The sequence below is a fragment of the Protopterus annectens genome, chromosome 1.part1 (genome assembly GCF_019279795.1).
Source record: "Protopterus annectens isolate FY-2018-M chromosome 1.part1, PAN1.0, whole genome shotgun sequence".
NCBI lineage: Eukaryota > Metazoa > Chordata > Ceratodontiformes > Protopteridae > Protopterus > Protopterus annectens.
Window position 1 is genome coordinate 1,011,108,886 of NC_056726.1, and position 24,927 is coordinate 1,011,133,812.

At 45.2% G+C, this 24,927-nt stretch overlaps 1 protein-coding gene across 1 annotated transcript in view; it reads left to right on the forward strand.

Annotated features, from left to right (window-relative positions):
* Positions 1-22,497, forward strand: part of CYTH2 (cytohesin 2) — a 1,422,969-nt gene extending 1,400,472 nt beyond the window's left edge. The window contains exon 12 of the mRNA XM_044079709.1: positions 21,594-22,497. Coding sequence (XP_043935644.1) covers positions 21,594-21,684 — 91 coding nt within the window. The 3' untranslated portion in view covers positions 21,685-22,497. The remainder of the gene's footprint in view (positions 1-21,593) is intronic.
* The last annotated feature ends 2,430 nt before the right edge of the window (positions 22,498-24,927 follow it).

Sequence of the window (24,927 nt, forward strand, 5' to 3'; positions counted from 1 at the left end):
GAAAAACAGCCTTGCTTCTGGCCATCACTTCAGCTAGAAGCATGTCTGAGCTACAAGCACTTATGGCTGTGGAACCCTTCATTATTTTCCATGCTGATATGGTTTCCCTCAGAACTAACCCTTCCTTTATGCCTAAAGTGGTATTCAGTGTGGCTTTCGACACATACAGACGCACAGATTTTACCTTGATTAGGACTAAGCCCTTCAGGAAATATGACCAGTTACTAGTCAGCTTTGCACCAGGGGCAGAGGGCAAGGCCATTTCAAAACAAAAAAATTCCAAATGGATAGCACACAGCATCCATTTTTGCTACAAGCACCTTGGGAAACCAACCCCTGAGGGGGGCAGAACACATTCCACTAGGGCAGCTTCTACCTCTACAGCATTCCTCAGGGGAGTTCCTACCAGGGACATCCTGGAAGCTTGCTACCTGGAGTTCTGTACACACCTTCACCAAGCATTACCACCTGCCTATCTTTTCTAAATCCAGGGTGGGTTTTGCAACAGCAGTCCTGCAAGGCATACTAGCCAGCCCCAACTCTTCTTGACTGCCTCCACCCTTCTTCATCTTTGGGAATCTACCCAAGTATGATGACTGCAACAGTGAAACACGAAGAACCTAGTACATAGTACAGATGTTCTTTGTGTTTCACTGTTGCAGTCATTACATTTGGGTAATCCTGCTGGCAGGTTGCCCTCAGTCGGCCTGAATTTCAAAGTCTTGGGTCCTGCATCGGCTGCTGTCGCCCCTTCCCTGACAGGTCGTCAGGTGTATAAAAGAAGCAGCCGACTCCAATGTCCTTCAAGGATGCAACTGCAGTCCTGACATATGGGTTGTCCTGCCTCAGACAGCCCTTCGGTCGGCCGGATTCCAAAGTCTGTGTCCGGCGTCGGCTGATGTTGCCCTTTCCCCCACGTCAGAGCGCCTGGGGTATAAAAACGTCAGCCGGCACCATCTTCTTCAGTCTTTCTTGCCACGTGGTGCCCGAAGCAGAAGCAGTTCGCAAGTGCCAGTCGACCAGCTCCTGTGTTTTCAGCTACTGAAGTCTTCAAAAAAAGCTAAGTACCCCGTTGGGGACCTTTTCTTGCCTCAGCCGATGTCAGATAAAAGTGAAAAAGTTAATAATTGTTTAACTTGTGGGAAACAAATACCTCGTAAGGATTTCCACTCTTACTGCTTACCTTGCCGAGGCCCAGAACACAACGTCTCGGCCTGTGCAGCTTGTGCCTCTTTCAATAAACGCACTCTTAGGCGTCGGTCTGAGTTTGCACAGGATTATTTTGGGGAAGATTACTGTTATATCATGCCGTCGGAGCTTCCAACAGCACATTTACCTAAAAAACGGAAGGCTAAGGACCGACACCCGCGGTCCGCGGTCTTGGCCGACACCACGCTTAGGCCTACCGCGAGTGTCTCGGTCTCTTCTGAGCCGGTTTCGCAACCGCTACAGACTGACAACACCGCTCCACCGGTTACTTCGGTACCGGAGGCCAGCTCGGTGCCGGTTTCTGTGCTCCACTCTGAGACCGTAGCCCAGGATATTTCTGACACTATTTCAGTGGATAAGACTACTCCAGCACGTGGGGCTGCCAGGCCTCCAGTGTCTATGTCCATTAAGGCCTACACACGTGCTAAGGCTGCCAAACAGGCTAAGTGTCTCCCTCCAAGATCTGTTTCTCTGGGATCCACTTCTGGTTCTCAAATTTTAAGTTTAGCTGAGGACCTTATTTCTTTGATTTGGGGTTCTCACCCTCATCCAGATAGATGCTCTCAGCCGCCTTCTGACAAGAGGCCTAGGGTTGAGCAGGTAGACTCCCAGTCCTCCGATGAGGCCTCAGGTGATTCTGCACATTCAGACTACCAGGTGGAGGCCTTCCCGGCCTACGAGGATTCTGATGTGGAGGAATCTATTCCCTCTGCTTCTCCTCCTGAGGAGTTTTCCTTTGGGGAAATGCTTCATTCCATGAGGGAACACTTCAAATGGCAAGGCCAAGAATACTCAGATTCTAGGAAAAGGTTAAGAGAATTTTTAAAGCTACCTCAGCATAGACCCTTAGCTATTCCTCCAGTTTTAAATGTTTTAGATGATGTGTACTTAGAATCTAGTGTTTCCCTGACTCCTCCCCTGCTCCTGTCAAGCCAGACAGGTACTACAGGGTCCCAGACACACATCAATTTCTGTACAAGGGCCATACTGCTGACCCTGAAACTATTTCTCAGGGGCCCAAAGGGGTTACCTCCACTACTGCTAAGAACCCACTCCCTTCGGAAAGAGATTCTAGGGTTTTAGAAAGGTGGGGCAAGAAAGTATATACATCTTCCACCCTTTCTATGCGAGCATTAAATTGTCAATTTCATATAATTCAGTATCAGGAATACATGTTGGATGACTTGCAAAAGAAACTGGCTTCCCCTGAACCATTAGATAGAAAGGGGTTACAGGAATTGGTTCATAATACTAAGCAGGTTAGCAGCCATTTACTTCAGTGTGGATATGATGCATTGGAAGCTTCATGTAAAGCAGCAATGACAGGTGCGGTCATACACAGACATGCTTGGTTAAAGGAACAAACATTGCCAGACCATGTGAAAATTAAGCTTTTGGACGCACCACTAGAGAAACATAAGCTATTTGGTGCTACTGCACAAGAGGTTTTAAAGAAAATAGAGGGACAAGGCAAAATCAGTGCAAACAGTCAAAGATTTCCTCCAGGTACAGCCTCCAAGATTCTGCAGGAATTAGCCTTCTAAACATTGGTCCTTTCCTGACACAGACAAATTTCAGAGAGGCAAAAACAGACGTGGCAGAGGTAGAGGGAAAACTCGAGGCTCCTACAGAGGACGTCAATGGCAGCCTCCGAACCAGAGAGGTGGGGCAGGACCTTCCACTTCTCCGCCAGGACAGTCTCAATGACTTGACTTTGACTCCGCCATCCAGGGCTCAATTAGAAGCACCTTTGGGCGGAAAGTTATCTTTATTCTCATAAAATTGGCACAATATTACAAAGGACAAATGGATACTGGAGATAATAGACAAAGGATACAGATTCCATTTTCATACACTGCCAACAAGACATGGCAGGCCAAACCTGCCACCAAATCAAAGGGCAGAGGCACTCAAACAAATAACAAACCTACTTCAAATAAGAGCAATAGAAAAGGTTCCTTCTGCAGAACAAGGACAAGGATTTTATTCAAGACTGTTCCTTGTTCCGAGAAAAGAAAACCAATGGAGACCCATTCTGGACTTGTCCACACTGAATACTTACCTTATTGTGCCAAAATTCAAAATGCTGACTTTACAGCAACTCCTTCCCATGCTGGGCAAGGGGTCTTGGCTGGTAACTCTGGACCTCAAGGAGGCATACCTGCATGTCCCAATCAGACAAAGTTGCAGAAGATACCTCAGATTTCTTGCAGGCTCAGAGCATTATCAATTCTCAGCATTGCCATTTGGCTTATCTACTGTGCCCAGAGTGTTCACGAAATGCCTGGCATCAGTAATTGCACATTGCAGGCTTCAGGGGATACAAATATACCCTTATCTGGACGACTGCCTTATACAAGCGGACAGCCAACAAGCCTTGTTAAAAAACTTGGACTATGTCATTCACCTACTGCAGGCCTTGGGATACACAGTCAATATTCAGAAATCAAGTCTCGTACCATCCCAACAAATACCTTTCCTGGGTGCCACACTGGACACAAACACCCAGATGGTATTTCTGGCAAAAGAAAAACAAAAACAATTACCAGAATACTTCAGAAGATTGGCAACACACACCCAGATGACTGCAAGGAAAATCCTGCAGGCCCTGGGTTTCATGGCATCTTGCATTCTTCTGATTCCACATGCAAGGCTGCATATGAGGAAACTACAATGGTACCTAAAAAGTCTATGGTCTCAGCACAGCCACAGCCTGGAAACATTGATCCCACTCATTCCATGCCTTCAAAAGGAATTTCTGTGGTGGGCTCAAGCAAGCCAGAAAAACAAAGGTCTGCCTTTCAGAGCCTCATACAAGTCAAACCATAACAACAGACGCCTCAGACCATGGATGGGGGGCGCACATGGAGGGCAGATGCATTCAAGGACAATGGACACAAAAAGAAAAGCACCTGCATATCAACCAAAAAGAAATGCTGGCAGTGATACATGCAATCAAGGCCTTCGAAAAGTTCATGCATCAGGGCCATCTACTAATAAAGACAGACAATACCACAGTTATGTGGTACATAAACAAGCAAGGAGGTACCCATTCCTACCCTCTTTGCAGACTGGCAATGAATCTCTGGGATATTTCCCTACAATTGAAAATAGAGCTACAATCCCAGTTTGTACCAGGGAAGGACAATGTTCTGGCGGACAGCCTAAGCAGAAACATCATGGATCCACACGAATGGATGTTGCATCCAGACATTTTCTTACAAATAGCTCAAGAATGGGGAAGGCCGGATATAGATCTTTTTGCCTCCCATTTCAATCACCATCTGAAAAAGTTTTGCACAAGGACATACCATCCTCAAGCATGGAAGGTGGACGCTCTCTCCTTCAGTTGGAACTCTCTAACACTATATGCCTTCCCACCTCTTCCTTTGATGACCAAGGTGTTACTAAAGATCAAGACAGAGCAACCGAAAGTCATACTGATAGCTCCAGACTGGCCAAGACAACACTGGTACACACACACCAATCTGTGGCTCCTTCCTCAATGGCCACTTCTTCTGACACAGCACAATTACAGGACACTACACCCCAGCTTGAAAACATTGAAGCTGACAGCTTGGAAGATTCCATGACTATTACTCAGGATACACTTTCCAAAAGGGTAAAAGATATCATCCTGGAGGCACGCAGACCTTCCACTAGAAAAACATACTCAGCAAAATGGAAGAGATTTCTTATCTGGAACAGCAAAAAGGGTCAAGACCCATCAGTGATGAGCATTCCACAGATCCTGGAATACTTGGCTGAAATGCTCCACAATGGCCTTTCATATTCTTCCATAAAAATACATGCTTCAGCAATATCTGCCAAATATAACACTGATCCGCCTGTATTTTCTCACCCATTGCTAAGACAGTTTCTAAGAGGTATAAAGAACATCAACCCTCCAAGGAAACCACCAGTGCCTGCATGGGACCTCAACTTCATGCTGGAAAAATTAACTCTTCCTCCCTTTTGAACCAGCAGCATCTTCAGAGTTGCAATTTCTGTCTTGGAAGACAGCCTTCCTTCTGGCAGTAACCTCAGCAAGAAGAGTCTCTGAGCTACAGGCCCTTATGGCAATACAACCATTTCTCATTTTCACCAGGACAGAGTTTCTTTGAGAACCAATCCGTCATTCATGCCAAAGGTGGTATCCAGGGTGTCCCTGAATCAAGCTATTCACCTGCCTACCTTCTTTCCCAATCCTCAAAATAAAGGAGAGAGACTTCTGCACACCTTGGACATACACAGACAGTTGCGCTACTACTTGGACAGAACAAAGTCCTTCAGAAAATCTGACCAGCTTTTTGTAGCTTTCGCTGCTGGATTGCAGGGAAAAGCAATTTCCAAACAGACAATTTCTAAATGGATTGGAAATTGCATTTGATTCTGCTACGCTTTTCATGGAAAAACTGTGCCAGCTGACATCAGGCCACATTCCACCAGAGCTACAGCCACCTCCACAGCCTTTTTAAGAGGAGTGGCAACAAAGGACATTTTAGAGGCTGCTACATGGAGCTCCGTGCATACATTTTCCAAACATTACAACCTGCCTTTATACTCCAGGTCCAGAGCAGGGTTTGCCTCTGCAGTCCTGCAGGGCATTTTAGCTACACCATCTTTGTCTTGGTGCCTACCACCCCCAGGTTGGCTATGGTATTCAACCCATATGTCAGGACTGCAGTTGCATCCTTGAAGGACATAGTACAGTTTTGTACCTACCATAAATGTAGATGTCCGATAGGTATGCAACTGCAGTCACGTTTTCCCTCCCACCTACCCCTCTGTGGTATACTTTTGGGTTTCTACCCCTCATTTTAGCTACCTGGGGTAATCTTTTATGGTGTATTTGTTTTTATGCTGTTGTACTTGTCTGGAATTTTTCTCTATTTTTCAAAATTTAGCCTTCCTTAGAGGGCACCTGGCATCTGGGGCAAGAAACACTGAAGATGGCGTCGGCTGATGTTTTTATACCCCAGGCGCTCTGACGTCGGGGAAAGGGCGACATCAGCCGACACCGGACCCAGACTTTGGAATCCGGCCGACCGAAGGGCTGCCTGAGGCAGAACAAACCCATATGTCAGGACTGCAGTTGCATACCTATCGGACATCTACATTTATGGTAGGTACAAAACTGTACTTTTTCTTTAGTTTTTCTTGCCGCGCGGTGCCCGAAGCAAAAGCAGTTCGCAAGTGCCGGTCGGCCGACTCCTGAGATTTTCATGTTCGAATTTCAGATCCGAAGTCTTCATTACAGCTAAGTACCCCGTTGGGGAAACTTTTTTCTTGCTCCAGACCGATGTCAGAAAAAGTTAAATAATTGTATTTCTTGTGGAAAGCAAATACCTCATAAGGACTTTCATTCTTACTGTATTCCTTGCCTAGACCCTGATCATAACATTTCAGGTTGTCAGTTTTGTGCTAGATTTAACCAATGCACTATTATGCGTCAGTATGATTTTGCATTAAACTATTTTGGACGCAGGTTTAATTATCCAGCAATGTTGTCGGATAGCCATCCGACTACCGGAGTTCACAAAAAACGCAAAGAAAAAGATAGACAACCGAGGTCCAAAACCAACGACGAAGCTTCTCCTAAGCCAGTCGCCGGTCCTCAGTGAGGCACTTTCGCACCCCCTGACGCCCGCTACTTTAGAGTCGCAGGCTGCTACCGATTCCCACGTGGAATCAGCTATGCCACTGGAAACTCCAGGTATTGGAGCCTCGGACACTATTCCTTCAGATGGGTCCGGAGCCGCTGAGCAGGCACCGGCTTCTGAGGGGTGTATTCAGACCTAAACATCTATACATTAAACTGACTTCAGCTTCAAAGGCAAAGACTAAAGCACCTTCAAAGTCAAAGAAACAAACTCAAGAGCCACGTGGACAGGCCTCCATGCCCAAAAAGCAGATGCTCAAAATAGCGGAAAGACTCGATTAACTTGATCAGGGGTTCCCATCCCCCTCATGATAAGAGGCCTAGGCAAGAGACAGACTATGAATCTTCAGATCAGGTTTCTATTTCTTCTGATTCCTCTTCTGACCAGGGATATTCTATTCCCCCCTATGAGGAATCTGATGCTGAAGAATCTATTCCTTCAGCTTCTCCTCCAGAGGACTATTCTTTTGGGGAAACCTTACATACCATGAGGGAGCATTTCCACTGGGATAGCCAAGATTTTTCAGAATCTAAAAAGAGGCTCAGAGACTTCCTTTTACTACCTCAACACAGGCCTCTAGCCATTCCACCTGTGTTAGACATTGTAGATGATGTGTTTTCAGAGTCCAGTCTGACCCCTGACTCCTTACCTCCTGCTCCTGTTAAGCCTGACAGATACTACAGGGTTCCTGACTCTCATAAATTCCTTTTTAAAAACCCTGCTGCAGACCCAGAAACTATTTCACAGGGTCCGAAAGGGGTTAAGGCTTCTGCTGCAAAAAACCCTACCCCCTCTGACAGAGATTCAAGGGCACTGGATAGATGGGGAAAAAAGGCTTACACATCTGCTACCTTGGCAATAAGGGCCTTAAACTGTCAGTTTCATATGCTTAAATATCAGCAACATGTCATGGCATTGCTTAAACAGAAAATGTTGTTAAATTCTGAATGTGCAGAAAACAAAGAAATGCAGGATTTATTGCAATGCAGCTGAACAAGTTGGAAAACGTACTTTGCAGTGTGGGTTTGATTCTCTGGAGGCCTCCTGCAGGGCAGCAGTTACGGGTTCTGTAATTAGGAGGCATGCTTGATTAAAAGAACAAAATCTGCCTGATCATGTCAAAGTTAAATTATTAGATGCACCTTTACAGCATGATACTTTTTTTGGTGTTAAGGCTGAAGAGGTGTTGAAGAAAATGGAGGACAAGGCAAAATCTATGCAAACTGTCAAAGATTTTTTTACAAGTGCAGCCACCTAGGTTTAGTAGACACTGGCCTACAATGAATTGGTCCTTTCTTGTGTCAGACAGACCTCAAAGGGGCAGATCCCAGGTGCAAGGTTCATACAGGTCAAAGCAATGGGGTGCTTCTACCTCCAAAAGTGGAGAAGATAAAATCACAACCTTACAGGAAATGGTCCCAATGACTTACCCCTGCCTGCACCAAGCACTTATTTCCCGGCAGCACCCTTAGGGGTAAAATTATCACTTTTTTCTCAAAATTGGCACATTATAACCCAGCACAAATGGGTTCTAAATATTGTGTCACAGGGTTACAAGTTCCATTTCCATACCCTGCCAAAGGCAAACGGCTGGCCAGATCTGCCAAAACATCAATGGGCAGAGGCACAAAACAAAGTCTCATCCCTCATGGACATGGGGGCCATTCAACAAGTGCCAGAGCAAGAGCGGGGACAAGGATTTTACTCGACTGTTCCTGGTATCCAGAAAGGACAAGGCCTGGAGGCCAATACTGGACCTATCTATTCTGAACACATTCCTGGATATACCAAAATTAAAAATGTTGACTTTGCAGCAGCTTCTGCCCATGCTGGGCAAGAATGCTTGGCTTGTGACTTTAGACCTAAAAGAGGCATACCTGCATGTCCCAATCAGACAAATATGCAGAAGATACCTCAGATTCAAGGCTGGCTCAATGCATTACCAATTCTCTGCACTGCCCTTTGGCTTATCTACTGCACCCAGGGTCTTTACAAAGTGCCTGGCACCAGTAATTGCATTCTGCAGACAGAGGAATACAAATATATCCTTACTTGGATGACTGTCTAATTTAAGCAGAGAACAAGGACATTCTTCTACAGCATCTGGCGTTTGTGAAAAAACTTCTAACATGCCTAGGGTACACAGTCAACGAAAAGAAATCAAAGCTAGTACCCTCTCAAGAGATAATATTCCTGGGTGCAAGCTTAAATACAACTGCCCATATGGCTTATCTCACGCCAGACAAACAAAGGCAACCTACCTTTTTCAAAATGTTAGCAACAAAGGCCCAGTTATCTGCAAGAAAAATTCTGCAGGCTTTGGGCTTCATGGCATCCTGCATCATATTAATTCCATATGCAAGATTGCATATGAGGAAACTTCAGTGGTATCTAAAAAGTGTTTGGACTCAACATTGCCACAGCCTGGAAACTGTAATTGCTTTCATTCCCTGCCTGCAACAGGAGTTTTAATGGTGGACAAAGGCTTGTCACCAAAACAAGGGACAGCCATTCACATTAGCCCCCAGCCAGGCAGACACTAACAACGAATGCATCAGATTATGCCTTGGACACAGCATTGACTTACCCAAGTACATTTGCAGGCACAATTCCTGCCAGGAAAGGAAAATACTCTGGCAGATGAACTAAGCAGAAACCTCATGGATCCCCACGAGTGGCAGCTGGATCCACAAGTCTTCAGCATGATAACAAGGAAATGGGGATGCCCGGACATAGATCTATTTGCCTCCCCTCACAACTACCAACTAAAAAGATTCTGCACGAGAATTTATCACAGACAAGCATGGAAAGTGGATGCCCTGTCCTTCAGCTGGAAAAACCTATCAGTATATGCCTTTCCCCCACTGTCTCTCCTCTCCAAGGTACTCCTAAAGGTCAAACAGGAGAAGCCAAAGATGATACTGATTGCCCCAGACTGGCCCCGCCAACACTGGTACCCAATATTAAGGAGCTTGTCTCAATGCCCAGCTTGGACCTTACCTCAAGTACCTCATCTACTGTCCCAGCAAAACAATCCGATCCTGCACAGCCAACTCAGGACTTTAAACCTGGCAGCATGGCAGATAATGTAATCATACAAAACACACCTCTCAGCAAAGCTATGATGGATGTCATTTTGAAAGCCAGAAGGCCTAGTACTAGAAAATCTTATGCTGAAAAATGGAAGAGATTCAATGCTTGGAACCAGGCACAAGGAACAGAGACAGCTGTGCCCAAATATTCCTCAGATTTTACAATACTTAACTGAGATGCTGGACAAAGGCCTATCTTTCTCATCTATTAAAATTCATGCCTCTGCCATTTCGGCACATTACAATGCAGAGCCACCAATCTTTTCTCATCCCTTATTAAAACAGTACCTCAGAGGAGCCAGAAATTTAAGGCCTCCAAGGAGATCACCAATGCCTGCATGGGACCTCAGCTATGTCTTGGAAAAACTCACACTGCCTCCTTTTGAGCCAGCTGCTACTGCTGATATAAAGTTTTTATCTTGGAAAACCGCTCTGCTCCTAGCAATAACTTCTGCAAGACGAGTTTCAGAGCTACAGGCACTCATGGCTGTGGAACCTTTTATCATTTTTTATCCGGACAGGGTCTCCCTGAGGACAAACCCAACATTTATGCCTAAAGTCGTGTCCAGTGCGGCTCTTAACCAAACCATTAATCTGCCAACTTTTTATCCAAATCCACAGAACAAGGGTGAAAGAATTTTGCATTCTTTTGACGTACACAGACTGCTTTGATTCTACTTGGACTGAACCAAAGTTTTCAGAAAGACAGAGCAATTACTAGTGACATATGCTGCAGGATCACAAGGAAAGGCTATCTCAAAGCAGACTATTTCAAAGTGGATAGGCCACTGCATTTGTTTCTGCTACTTACACCATGGCAGGCCAGTGCCTAAGGGCATTAGGCCACATTCCACCAGAGCTGCAGCCACTTCAGCAGCCTTTCTCAGGGGAGTACCAACCAAGGACATTTTAGAGGCAGCTACTTGGAGTTCAGTGCACACCTTTACAAAACACTATCATCTGCTACTCTACTCTAAATCCAGGGCAGGCTTTGCCACTGCAGTTCTGCAGGGTCTCATAGCCGCTCCTAATGCTGTTTAGCTCCAGCCTCCCAACCATAGCTTTGGGACTCTACCCAAATGTAATGACTACAACAGTGAAACACGAAGAACATAGTACAGTTGTGTACACTTACCATAAATGTAGATGTTCGAGTGTATTCACTGTTGTAGTCCAGGTTACCCACCCACTATCCCCCTTTTCTTCTGATGGAAATGATCTTTCCTTCTCTGATTTATACAACCCATGTGGTGTATTTGCTTATAGGTGAAGGTAAAGTTTATATTGGTGCATGTAATTTTATGTATAGATATAAATTTTGGCTACCCTTTTAGGGGGCACCTGACATCTGAAGCAAGAAAAACTAAAGAAAATGGAGTCGGATGCTTCTTTTATACCCCTGACGACTTGACGTCAGGGGAAGGGGCGACAGCAGTCAATGCAGGACCCAAGACTTTGGAATTCAGGCCGACTGAGGGCATCCTGCCGCAGGATTACCCAAATGTAATGACTGCAATAGTGAATACACTCGAACATCTACATTTATGGTAAGTGTACACAACTGTGCTGTGTGTACACTTACCATAAATGTAGATGTTCAAGTGTATTCACTGTTGCAGTCTTGGTTTCCCTCCCTCCAGCCCCCTTGTCTGTCTGTCTCTCTCTCTCTCCTCTTTATGTCTATTACTCACCCCTTTCAGGAGTATTGGTATTTACTTTTTACTGGTGGTGTTTTCCCTACCATAACTTAACTCCCTATTTGGGGGGGGGGGGCTCCTGACATTTGGGGCAAGAAAAACTGATGTAATGGTGTCAGCTGCCTGTTTTTATACCCCTGATGACCTGACGTCAGTCCTGGAGTGACAGCAACCGATGCAGAAATACTAAGTCTCTGGTATTCGGGCCGACTGAGGGCTACCTGCAGGCAGATAACCAAAGTGTGATGACTGCAACAGTGAATACACTTGAACATCTACATTTATGGTAAGTGTACACAGCTGTACTTTTTATTTCTTTTGTTAGCTTAGTTAGTCAGGGAGAGCAGGCAGCATGTCAGCAGAGGAATACGGAAAGCTGACAAGGAGCCAGCTGGCTGAGATGTGACAGGCTAGGGGACTGGTGCATGGAAACCTGACTAAGGCAAACATGATTGTAGCTTTGGTCACAGCTGCATCAGAAAGCAGCAACCAGGCAGACGAAAAGACTGGCAGTGGAGATGTACCACACTCCGGAAATGGGCAGCCCATCCTTTCTGCAGAGGACTTAAAAAGCCATCTGGAGCTAAAGAGACTTGAATTGGAGGTCAGGCATGTGGAAATAAAAGCAGCTGAGAGACTTGAGGTGTCTAGAGAGTGAGGACAATGAGAAACTGCGACAGTTGCAGGCTGAGGAGAATGAGAAACTGCTACGCCTAGAAGCTGAGGAAAAGGAGAGGCATAGGCAGCATGAGAAGGAGATGCTGACTCTTCACCAGAGTCATGGAGGCAATAGGGAAGTGAGTAACTGGACCCCAGAAGCACAAAAGGTCAGTAAATTTCTTCCGCAGTTTAAAGAGGGGGATAATTTTGATAGGTTCATTCATATGTGTGAGAGGGTATGTAAACAGTATGATTATCTTCGTGTTTCACTGTTGCAGTCATCACACTTAGGTTATCTGCCTGCAGGTAGCACTCATCGGCCTGAATACCAGAGACTTAGTATTTCTGTGTCAGTTGCTGTCGCTTCAGGACTGATGTCAGGGTTATAAAACCAGGCAGCCAACGCCATTACATCAGTCTTTCTTGCCGAGGAGCCCGAAGCAGAAGCAGTTCGCAGGAGTGCCGGTCAGTCGCTACTTCGAGTTTTTGTTTCCGAATTGAATCATCCTGAAGTCTTCTAAAGCTAAGTATGCCATTGGGGATCCTTTTTTCTTGCTCTAAACCGCCGTCAAAAAATGTTAATTGTCTCGCCTGTGGAAAGCAAATACCACACCGAGATTTTCATTCGTACTGCGTCACCTGTTTAGGCCCAGACCACAATGTTACCTTGCTGTCGGTTTTTGTGCTTTATTCAACGCCCAAACTGTTCACCATCGGGCCCTTATTGTTGCTAAATATTTTCGGTCTCTATCTCCTTATTCCGAGATGGCTTTGGTTAGCCATCTGTCGTCTTATCTTCTGGAAGAACGTAAGGATAAAGACAGACCGCACAGGTCCATAATTGCCGACGATGCTTCTGTTAAACTAGTTGCCAGTTCGCCGGTACTCAGGCACTTTCACAGCCCCTGGATGCCCGCTTTGATGGATACGCAGGCCTCTACCAAGACCCGTTCGGAGTCCGGTTTGCCACGAGATGCTTCTTTGCCTAAGAAACCTGTGGATGTCTCTAACTTGGATGGGTCCAGAGCCGTTGTGCAGGTACCAGTTTTCGAGGAAGTTCCTCGCATTACCAATATTCAACACAAACCGATGACTTCTTTCGCGTCTTCAGTTCTTTCTAAAACTACCGAGTTTCTAAGGCCTAGAGTACGAGCTACGCAGAAAAAAATGACGACCCTAACTCAAGCACCTGCTTCCTTGCCACAGTCTCAAATGCTTAAACGGCAGAAGACCTGATCATATTGATTAGGGAAAGCCAGCCTTCCCCTGCTAAGAGAAAAAGAGACCTGTCCTCAGCAACTTTAACTGACCAAGAGTCCGATGACTCTGATGTTTCTGAATATGAAGACATGCCTTTATCTGCTTTGAGGATTCAGATGCAGAAGAATCCATTCCATCTGCTTCCCCTCCAGAGGATTTTTCTTTTGGTGAAACCCTAAGTACTTTGAGAGAGCATTTCCACTGGGAATGCCAGGATTATTCACAGTCCAAAAAGAGACTCGGGGAATTTTTAGATTTGTCACAGCACAGACCCTTAGCTATCCCTCCTGTTCTGGATGTTGTGGATGATGTATTTATGGAATACAGTTTAACTCCTGATACTTTACCCCCTGCTCAAGGAAACCAGACGGGTACTACAGAGTCCCTAACTCTCTCAAATTTCTTTTCAAAAATCCTATTGCTGACCCAGAGGTCATCTTCCAAGGGCCTAAAGGCTTAAAAGCAACTGCAGCCAAGAATTCCACCCCTTCGGACAGGGATTCCTGAGCTTTAGACAGATGGGGCAAAAAAATGTACACTTCTGCAACTCTCGCCATTAGGGCATTGAATTGCCAGTTCCATATGCTGAAATACCAGCAACATACTATGGAACTTATTAAGCAAAAATGGTCTACCTTTCCTGACTGTGCAGAAAATAAAAAGTTACAGGAGCTTATGCATTCTGCAAACCAAGTCAGCAAACATACCATGCAGTGTGGGTTTGATGCCCTAGAAGCATCTTGCAGGGCACCAGTCACAGGTTCTGTACTTAGAAGGCATGCTTGGCTTAAGGAGCAGACCTTGCCAGACCATGTCAAATCATAAATTATTGGACACTCCTTTGAACAAGGTCAATCTGTTTGGCACCAAAGCAGAAGAGGTTTTAAAAAAGATGGAAGAAAAGGCTAAGTCTATGCAAACAGTCAAAGATTTTTTGCAAATGCAGCCTCCAAGATTCAGTAGGCATTGCCCCTCGAAACATTGGTCCATTCCAGCCCCCTCTAGGCCATCTCACACTAGACCCCCAGATTACAGTCTCAGGGTATGTAGAGATCTAAGCAGTGGAGTACCTCCACTTCTAAAACAGGGAGTGTTAAGCCCCACCCCCTTACGGAAAAAATTCACAATGACTTCTCATCTCCACTCCTCTGCCCAATTGCTCGTGCCCCTAGGAGGGAAACTTGCTCACCACGCAAAAAACTGGACCTCCATCACCAAAGATCAATGGGTCCTCAACATAGTATCCCAGGGGTAAAAATTTTATTTCCACACACTGCCAACCCCATTAGGGTTCCCAAACCTTCCTCCAAACCAGTGGGCAGAGACAAAAAAACAACTTCAATCCCTGCTGTCCATAAGAGCAATTCAGCCTGTTCCTGCAGAACAGGTAGGTCAAGGGTTTTATTCCAGACTTTTCCTGATGCCCAGAAAAGAGGGTACCTGGTGACCAATCTTAGACCTTTCCATTCTAAACACCTTCCTGGTGGTACCAAAATTCAAAATGCTCACCCTTCAGCAGCTTCTCCCTATGCTGTCCAAAGATGCCTGGTTAGCCACCCTAGACCTAATGGAAGCTTATCTGCACGTCCCTGTCAGGGACCCCTGCAGGAAATATCTATGTTTCAGGACAGGATCCTATGCATTATCAGTTCTCTGCACTTCCCTTTGGCTTATCCACTGCTCCCAGTCTTCACAAAATGCCTGGCTCCAGCCATTGCTTATTGCAGACAGAGAAATATTCAAATATACCCTTACTTGGACGATTGCCTTCAGGCCGACAGTCAGGAAAAGCTGTTGCAGCACCTGGCATATGTAAAGGACCTTCAAACCTCCCTCAGGTACATTATCAACAAAAATAAATCAAAACTAGTCCCCAGTCAAAAGATTGTATTCCTAGGAGAAAGCTTGGACACAGTATCCCAGATGGCATTTCTTACTCCAGAAAAACAAGCCTATCTAACAGGTTACTTCACTCAAATGGCCACCAGAACCCAGCTATCCGGAAGGCAAATCCTACAGGCTCTAGGGTTCATGGCCTCTTGCATTCTACTAATTCCATATGCCAGACTGCATATGAGGAAACTACAGTGGTACTTAAAAACTCTTTGGTGCCAACATTCTCAGGACCTGGAAACCATCATACCTTGTCTAAGGACAGAGTTTCTTTGGTGGGCAGCAGCATGCAACCACAACAAAGGGCTTCCCTTTACAGAACCCTGCGCCGCCCAGACCCTAACCACAGACTCATCAGACTGTGCCTGGGGGCACATCTGGATGACAGATGCATTCAGGGTCAATGGAGCCCAAGCCAAATTCATCTGCACAAAAAAAAGAAAAAGAGATGCTAGCTGTTCAGCACGCTCTGACAGCTTTCAGTTCCCTACTCTCACCAGGACCCCTGCTTATAAAAAACGACAACATAGTGATGTGGGACATCAACAAGTAGGGGGAACCCACTCTGCAGGCTAACCATGACCCTGTGGAACACAGCTTTAGACATGCATGTCCACCTGCAAGCTCAATTCCTGCCAGGCAAACAAAACTCTCTGGCAGATGACTTAAGCAGAAATCTCCAAGACCCACACAAGTGGCAATTAGACCGCAACACCTTCAGCCTTCTAATCCAGAAATGGGGGACCCCGATGGTAGACCTATTTGCTTCCCTCTACAATCACCAGCTCAGCAAATTCTGCACCAGGTCACCTCACAGCAGGGCCTGGAAAGTGGATACCCTATCCGTCCAGTGGATAAACTTCTCAATACTGAAGATAAGACAGGAAAGACCAAGGGCAATCCTGATTGCCCCAGACTGGCCATGCCAGCACTGGTACCTACTCCTGCGCAGTCTGTCACCGGTGTCACCATGGCACCTTCCCCAGATCCTGACCCTCCTCACTCAGCAGGAGGGACAGATCTTGCATCCGCAACTGCAAACCCTGAACCTTGCAGCCTAGCTTATTCCTTGAATTCTCCTCCAGTGGCCAGCCTAAGCAAGCAGGTGTTGGATGTCATTCTGGAAGCCAGAAGACCCAGTACAAGGAAATCCTGTGCTGATAAGTGGAAAAGGTATTCTTCCTGGATTCACTCAAAAGGAGCAGACACAGCTCTGCCCTCCTTACCTGTCATCCTGGATTATCTAGCAGACCTCCTCCACAGAGGCCTATCCTTCCCTTCCATTAAGATCCATGCCTCTGCTGTCTCTGCTCATTATAACACTGAGCCACCTCTCTTCTCTCACCCTCGCATCAAACAGATGTTCTTTGTGTTTCACTGTTGCAGTCATTACATTTGGGTTATTTGCTTGCAGGTAGCCCTCAGTTGGCCTGATGAACAAAGTCTTGGGTCCTGCATCGGTTGCTGTCCTTTCTTCCATGATGTCAGGTCGTCAGGGGTATAAAACATGCAGCCGACGCCATAACATCAGTCTTTCTTGCTGTGTGGTGCCTGAAGCAGAAGCAGTTCGCAAGTGCCGGTCGGCCGACTCGTTAAATTTTCGTTTTCGAGTTTCAGAACTAAAGTCTTCAACTAAAGATAAGTACCCCATTGGGGAAACTTTTTCTTGCTCCTTACCGATGTCAGTAAAAGTTAATAATTGCATTACTTGTGGAAAGCAAATACCTCATAAAGATTTTCATTCTTACTATCTCCCTTGCCTAGGTCCTGAACACGACGTACCTTGCTGTCGGTATTTTGTGCCTTATTTAATCAGCGCACTATCTGTCTGTATATTTTCGCCTTTAAATATTTCGGTTCTCAGTTTAATTATCCAGAAATGTCGTCGGTTAGCCATCCGACTACCAGGATTCTGAAAACACGCAAAGATAAAGATAGAGACATGCCGCCAATGTCCAAAACTGCCAACGACGCTTCCCTTAAGCCAGTCACCAGTTCGCCGGTACTCAGTGAGGTGCTTTCGCAGCTCTTGATACCCGCTACTTCTGATTCGCAAGCCTCTACTGAGACCCATTCAGAGTCCGGTATGCCGTGAGATGCTTCAACTATGGAACCCGCTGATGTCTCTATCTTGGATGAGTCTGGAGCCGCTGTGCAGGCACCGGCTGCTGAGGGTGTATTCAGGCCTACGGACTTGCACATTAAACCAATGCCTCCTTCTTTACTTAGGCCTAAATCTCAATCCGTGCCTAAAAAAACGACGGCCAGGCTGCATGCTCAGGCCTCTATGCCTAAAAAATAAATGATAAGAATGGCTGAAGGTCTAATAACTCTAATCAGGGGTAGCCAACCCCCCCTTCTAAGAGGCCTAGGACTGAATTTGATTATGAATCTTCTGATCAGGATTCTGTTTTTTCTGATTCTTCTGATGATCTGGATTTGCCCTGATCTACTTATGAAGATTCTGATGCAGAGGACTGCATTCCCCCTGCTTCCTCTCCTGAGGACTTTTCTTTTGGGGAAACCTTACATACTCTAAGGGAGCATTTTCACTGGGAAAGCCAGCATTTTTCTGATTCAATAAAGAGGCTTAGGGATTTCCTTCTCCTACCTCAGCATAAGCCTTTAGCTATTCCTCCTCTACTAGACATTGTTGATGATGCTTTTTGGAATCTAGTTTGGCCCCTGATTCCCTGCCTCCTGCTCCCAGGAAAACCTGACCGATACTACAGGGTCCCTGTGTCCCACAAGTTCCTTTTTAAAAATCCTATTGCAGATCCAGAGACTATTTCACAGGGGCCCAAGGGCATTAAGGCTTCAACTGCTAAAAATCCTACCCCTTCTGATAGAGACTCCAGGGCGCTGGATAGATGAGGTAAAAAGGTTTACACTTCTGCAACCTTGGTCATTAGGGCTTTAAACTGCCAGTTTCATATGTTAAAATATCATCAACATGTTATTGGACTGCTTAAACAGAAAATGATGCTGATTCCTGACTGTGTGGAAAATAAAGAATTACAGGATTTAATGCATTCTGCTGAATAAGTTGGAAAACTTACTTTGCAATGTGGTTTTGATTCATTAGATGCTTCTTGCAGGGCTGCTGTTACTGGGTCTGTGCTCAGAAGGCATGCTTGGCTTAAGGAGCAGACTTTGTCTGATCATGTTAAAGCTAAATTGTTGGATGCTCCTTTAAATCAGGACCGCCTGTTTGGCAACAAGGCTGAGGAAGTTCTTAAAAAAGATGGAAGATAAAGCTAAATCTATGCAAGTTGTTAAAGATTTTTTACAAGTTCAGCCTCCTAGATTTAGTAGGCACTGGCCCTCTAACAATTGGTCCTTTCCAGCCCCTTCCAGGTCTTCTCAAGCCAAACCCAGACACAGCAAAACCCCTAGGTTTCAGTCCCAGGGGACACACAAAACTAAGCAGTGGGGGGCCTCCACTTCCAAATCTGGGAATAATAAGATCCCCCCTATGGTAAACTGTCTCAATGACTTCCTTTTAAAATTTCCACGCACTTGTCAACTGACTGCCCCTTTGGGGGGAAAGATTGTTCTTCATGCAAAGAATTGGGAACTCATTACCCAGGACAAATGGGTTTTAAATATAGTGTCCCAGGGATGCAGATTTCACTTCCACACATTGCCAACACCAAGTGGGTGGCTGGACCTACCCCCAAATCAGTGGGCAGAGGCCCAAAAACAAGTATTTTCTCTCAAGTATGGGGGCTATTCAACTGGTACCAGAACAGGAAAAGGGACAAGGTTTCTACTCGAGACTTGTCCAGGTACCCAGAAAAGACAATTCATGGCATCCTATCCTGGACCTGTCTACTCTAAGCACCTTTTTGGAGATTCCAAAATTCAAGATGCTGACTCTTCACCAGTTACTTCCAATGCTAGGCAAAGATGCCTGGTTGGCAACTCTAGATTTAAAAGAAGCATACCTGCACATCCCAATCAGGGTATCTTGCAGAAGATACCTATGCTTCAAAGCAGGCTACACACACTATCAGTTCTCTGCACTGCCCTTTGGCTTATCTACTGCGTCCAGGGTATTCACAAAGTGCCTAGCTCCAGTTATTGCATTTTGCAGGCAAAGAAATATTCAAATATACCCATACCTGGACGATTGTCTAATTCAGGCAGAAAGCCAGGACATACTTTTGAATCATCTGGCCTTTGTACAAAGGGTTCTAACTTGTCTGGGGTACACCATAAATGAAAAGAAATCACACCTGATACCCTGTCAACAAATTATATTCCTGGGAGCAAGCTTGAATACAACTTCCCAGATGGCTTACCTCGCGCCAGAGAAACAAATTCATTTGACAACCTGCTTCAAACAAGTAGCCACAAAAACCCTGTTATCTGCAAGACAAATACTGCAAGCCTTGGTGTTCATGGCCTCCTGCATTCTTCTACTTCCATATGCAAGACTGCATATGAGGAAACTACAGTGGCATCTAAAAAGTCTATGTTGTCAACATTCTCCAGATCTAGAAACAATGATTCCTGTCATACCTTGCCTACGCCTAGAGTTCCTTTGGTGGGCAGAGGCCTGCCACCAAAACAAGGGACTACCTTTCACACCACCCCCTGCCGCCCAAACCCATACGACGTACATGGAGAAACGTACGTGTGACGGTTTATGCAGCAAGATAACTTGGTGAACAGTTTTGAAAGCTATCTTAAGATTTAAGAAAATGGCTCTCTTAATTTCACCTTGCTCAGTGTCTGTAAAGATGTGGTCCATAAGCAGTGTATAGCTGCTACAGTGCTAAAGTTAGGACAGAAGTCATGCTATCTGTCTGTGTGATAGGCAACTGTACAGGGCTCCAGCAGAGTTTTTTTGTTAGCCTGCACTGGTGGTGAAGGATAAAGTCCAGGCTATGGTACAGGGAACTGGAGTCTTAATAGTGTCTCATGTGCTTGATGGTGCAGGCAGGAAGGATGACTGTGCCCTTCCTGGAGGGGCAGGGATGGCAGTTTCAACCTATTCATACCTCTTCTCTGCTTAAATATATATCCTCTGGAGGGGAGAGTTAATTTCAGAATGTGTGAAGCCGATGCAGGTAAAACATTGGTGTGACTGTCCAAGGTAATTATAGTAGCCCTTACCAGCGCATGTGGGAGAGCATGCATGTGCAGGCAAAAGGGCTTAGATGGCACCATGCAGTTGGGGGTTGGCATAATGGTTAAAGCATTTACCTCACAGTCACAACATACAGGGTTTGATTTTCAACCATGGGAAATCGGCTAGGCTGTAAATGGCCCACTAGGACAGCTAACCTAGTACTTGCCTATGAACCTATGATATAGGTGCTTGTATCACCCATTAGGTGGAGGGATTTAGGCAAAAGTTGTCATAACCAGAATGATGAAAAGGGCAGCAAGCAACCTTGTACCCCCCCCCCAATACATTTTCTGCCCTAGTAGATTTGGGAATTTCCCACTGCTGGAAAGTAAATAGGGGAAAAGCTTTAAAAAAGGATTAAAAATATGTTGAACTGACAGCCCACATATTAAGAAATGAAAAGAGCCAGATTAATTACTTCCCGTATCCCAGAATCCCCAGTATAACCATTTCTGTGCAATTTTGTGTGGTGTACAATGCACATGACTGCATATATCTCACAGCTGCTTGTTCTAGGTCTTTCCCTGGGGCTCATTTAAGCAGGTGCAAAGACCCATGGCGAGTTGCTAAGAGTGTCCAGTACACCACCAGGGAAATAATCAAATAAAAAAGTTAAATAAATTCACCAATATGTTAAGGTACTTATGTATCCCCAACGAAAGCAAAAAAACAGTAATCTTTGAATTTGATGATTTTGTCAGAAAAAATGGGACTAACAATTTGTACTAACATAGCTTTGAGTAGTCAGGCCATCTTAGAAACTTTGATTTGGAAACTGTTGGACAAAATGGTCTTAACCACATTCATACTCTGATTCAGAACTTACTTTATTAAATGTATTGTCAAAGATCCACTGTCAGGATTAATTATTCCATCATCTCAAAAAATTTCACTGGGTTTGTTCATGATATTCATTGTTACTGATAACTTGTCAGTGTGAAATGACTTGTATGTGATGTAACTTGTCTCTCTCTATTTACAGAGCAGCTGTGAGTGTTGACCCATTCTATGAAATGCTGGCAGCACGAAAGAAAAGAATCTCCAAAAAGAAGCAGGAAGAGGCAGGTGTGTAAAGTGATCTAGGTTTCGTGATTGTGAAGATAACTTAGTGGGTTGAGAGGACAGAAACAGGAAGGAATCCAAGATATATCCATCTATGTGGCAGAGGGATGTTTTCTGTGGAGGATATTCTTCGTGTATAAGAACATGCTGGTCAGAATATTGTGCAGTACTTATCTGCATTGGCGCTGGTAGCCTGCATTTGTGGACCTGTTATAACAAGGAGTAATATTCTGATTGTGGTCAGTGGCTTTCTTGTGAAGAGACGCTTGTGACCAAATACTACTTCAACCCACTTTTTACATTTTGCCTTGGAATGGACAAATGGACTGTTTATCATCAGATTTAGCCTCCAATTAACATATGGATCAGCTTTGTATGCACAGAGCAAATTTCAGTACAGGGCTCCGTTTATATTTATGGAATTTTGTAATTGACTTGCAACAGTTTAACTAACTGGCTCCAATTAAGAACTTGCCAGGTATTTGCTACAAGTCCCCTGAAAAGTTTGCTGAAAGTTTTTTGTTTTCTTACTGAGAGCTATGGACTTCTCTGGCCTGAAAGACTTCCTGGCTATTTTAATCCAGATAAAAAGACCAGTAAATGATGCATAAAGTAGAAGATTAAAAACTAGGTGTTACTGTCTGGGATACTTTACTGGAGAGAGTAGAAAGACTGGAATGTGCAGTCAGCCATAAAATACCCTGTGAAGTGCTGTATTGTCAAGTGCATGTTTCTGTAATGTCAGAAGCTTGCCTGTGGAATTATGACCTCTTTTGTTTATTTTGTACATTGTATTTAAGAATACAAAAACAGTGATTTCCTAAGTTTGGTGTTGTCTTTCTTGCATGTTAGTGTGTAGTATTTTAGAATGGTGAGTGTACTAGGGGAGAGAGAGAGTTGGGAACAAGACCGTTCCACTGCTGCTTTCAGATGTGCTTATTGAAAATGTATGTTACCTAGCATGTAGTGGAATTAATGCTGCAACATTTCTGCAGCTTTTTAAAGAAACTAGTAACCAACAAATGTGTGCTTTCTGTTCACCCTTATCTGAAGCAGGTGGTAGTCTGCAAGCAAGCTGAAACAGTTCTGTGGCAACAGAAATGACATGATGTCAGTGATCATATTTGACAAGTTTCTCCTTTGGTCAGTGTCTGAGGTTATTTAGATGTCCTTCTATTGACATGTTGCAGTATTCATAATAGTAGGGAGGTTGCTGCCTGGAGCACCGACATCCAGCCAGTATACCAAAGTCTTGCTAAAGAGGGGTACGTGTGATGTCCTCCGCCAGAGCCATAAAGCGACATAGGGTATAAAATTGACATCTGCACATATCCTTTTCAGTATTTTTTTGCCACAGTGAACGTCAGACTCCAGTTTGCCAGTTCGGGAGGCAGATACTGATCTGAGACGAATGCTACAAACGACCACTACAGACGAGTACCCTGTGGGGTTTTCTTTATCCTTCTGTTTATTGCTAAAACGTACATGCCCACTTAAAAGGGGAAGTGTGCTTGTGGGAGACAAATTCCCACAAGGACTCTCATGATAAGTGCATATTCTGTTTAGGTGAGGCCCATGACCATATGTCCTGCCCCATTTGCAAATCTTTCATTCCGAAGACACTTCTCAGCCATCTGACCACGCTTAATCATGCTCAGTATGGAGGGATGAGCAGGCCCATCCAAAGAGTCGCCATGGAAAAAGGCCAAGAAAACCAGGCCTGATTCCCATGCTGCGCCTCAGGCATCAGGGGAGATTCTTGAGACTGAAAGCACAGGATCTCTCCAGACATCCGTTTCCTTGCTAGGCCCAGGAACCACTATGGAAGCTGGACTACCAGAAACATCAAGTACGTTCGCTGAGGCATGCCAGACATCAGATCCTGATGGCCGAGTAGAACCACGACTCATTCAGTCAGAGGGCCCTGCTGATGTTCTTCATGTTTCACTGTTGCAGTCATCACCTGTGGGTTATCCCTGCTGTAGTAACCCTCGGCCGGCCCGAATACCAGAGTAATTGTTTTTTGCGTCGGCTACAGTTGCCTGTAGTCCGATGTCAGGTCGTCAGTGCTGTAAAGCAAAGGCAGCCAATGTCATTACATCAGTCTTTCTTGCTGTGGAGTCAGTAGCAGAAGCAGTTCGCACAAGTGCCAGTCGGTCGCTACCAGAGTTTAAATTTCAGCTGAAAACATCTAAAGCTAAGTACCCCATTGGTGACCCTTTTTTCTTGCACTAACCAGTGTCCGAAAAAGTTAACAATTGTCTCGCCTGTGGAAAACCAATTCCACACCGAGACTTCCATTCTTACTGCATCACTTGTTTAGGCCCAGACCACGACGTCCCCAGTTGACAGTTCTGTGCCCTCTCTAATGCGAGAACTATTCACTGTAGAGCTCTTATTGTAGACTGTTATTGTCGTGTTCCGTCTTCGCATTCAGATAATGGTATCCATCAGCCAACAATCCGTTGACATTCTGAAAAAAAAACACAGAGGTAAAGATAAAGACAGACCTCACAAGGCTAAGTCTTCCGACGACGCTACTGCTAAGCAGGTAGTCTGTTCTCCAGAATTCAATGAAGCACTTTCACACCCCCTGATGCCCGATTTGATATCTATGCATGCATCTATCGAAACCCTTTCTGAGTCCGGTATGCCGCTGAAATCTTCTTAGTCTTCTGAGCCTTTGGCTGTTTCTGCCTCGGTTGGGTCCTAAGCCGAGATGCAGGCACCGGCTTCCGAGGAGGCCTTTTGCACTACTGAATCTAGACAAAAAAACGATGTCTTCTCATCTGACTACCGTTTCTCTCAGACCAATGGATTCTGTCAGGCCTAGAAGCCAGGCCACCCCTAGAAAATATGCTTTAAGCCACCATCTTGCTCCTGCTCCACCACCCCAAGCACAAATACTTAAAATGGCGGAGGATTTCATCTCCCTTATCCGGGGTAGTCGGCCACAACTTCAAAAAGGAAAAGGCACCCTTCTCCAGAAATTATGGCAGAACAGGATTCTGAGGAATCTGACTATTCATATTTTGAAGAGGAACAGCAACCTCTGACTGCTTATGAGGATTCAGATGCAGAGGAATCCATCCCTTCTGCCTCCCCTCCAGTGGACCTTTCCTTCGGGGAAACCCTTTACACCCTCAGGGAACATTTCCAGTGGGAATCTCAGGACTTCCCACAGTCTAAGAAAATACTTGGAGAGTTACTGGACCTTCCGTAGCACAGACCTCTGGCCATCTCCCCTATTTTAG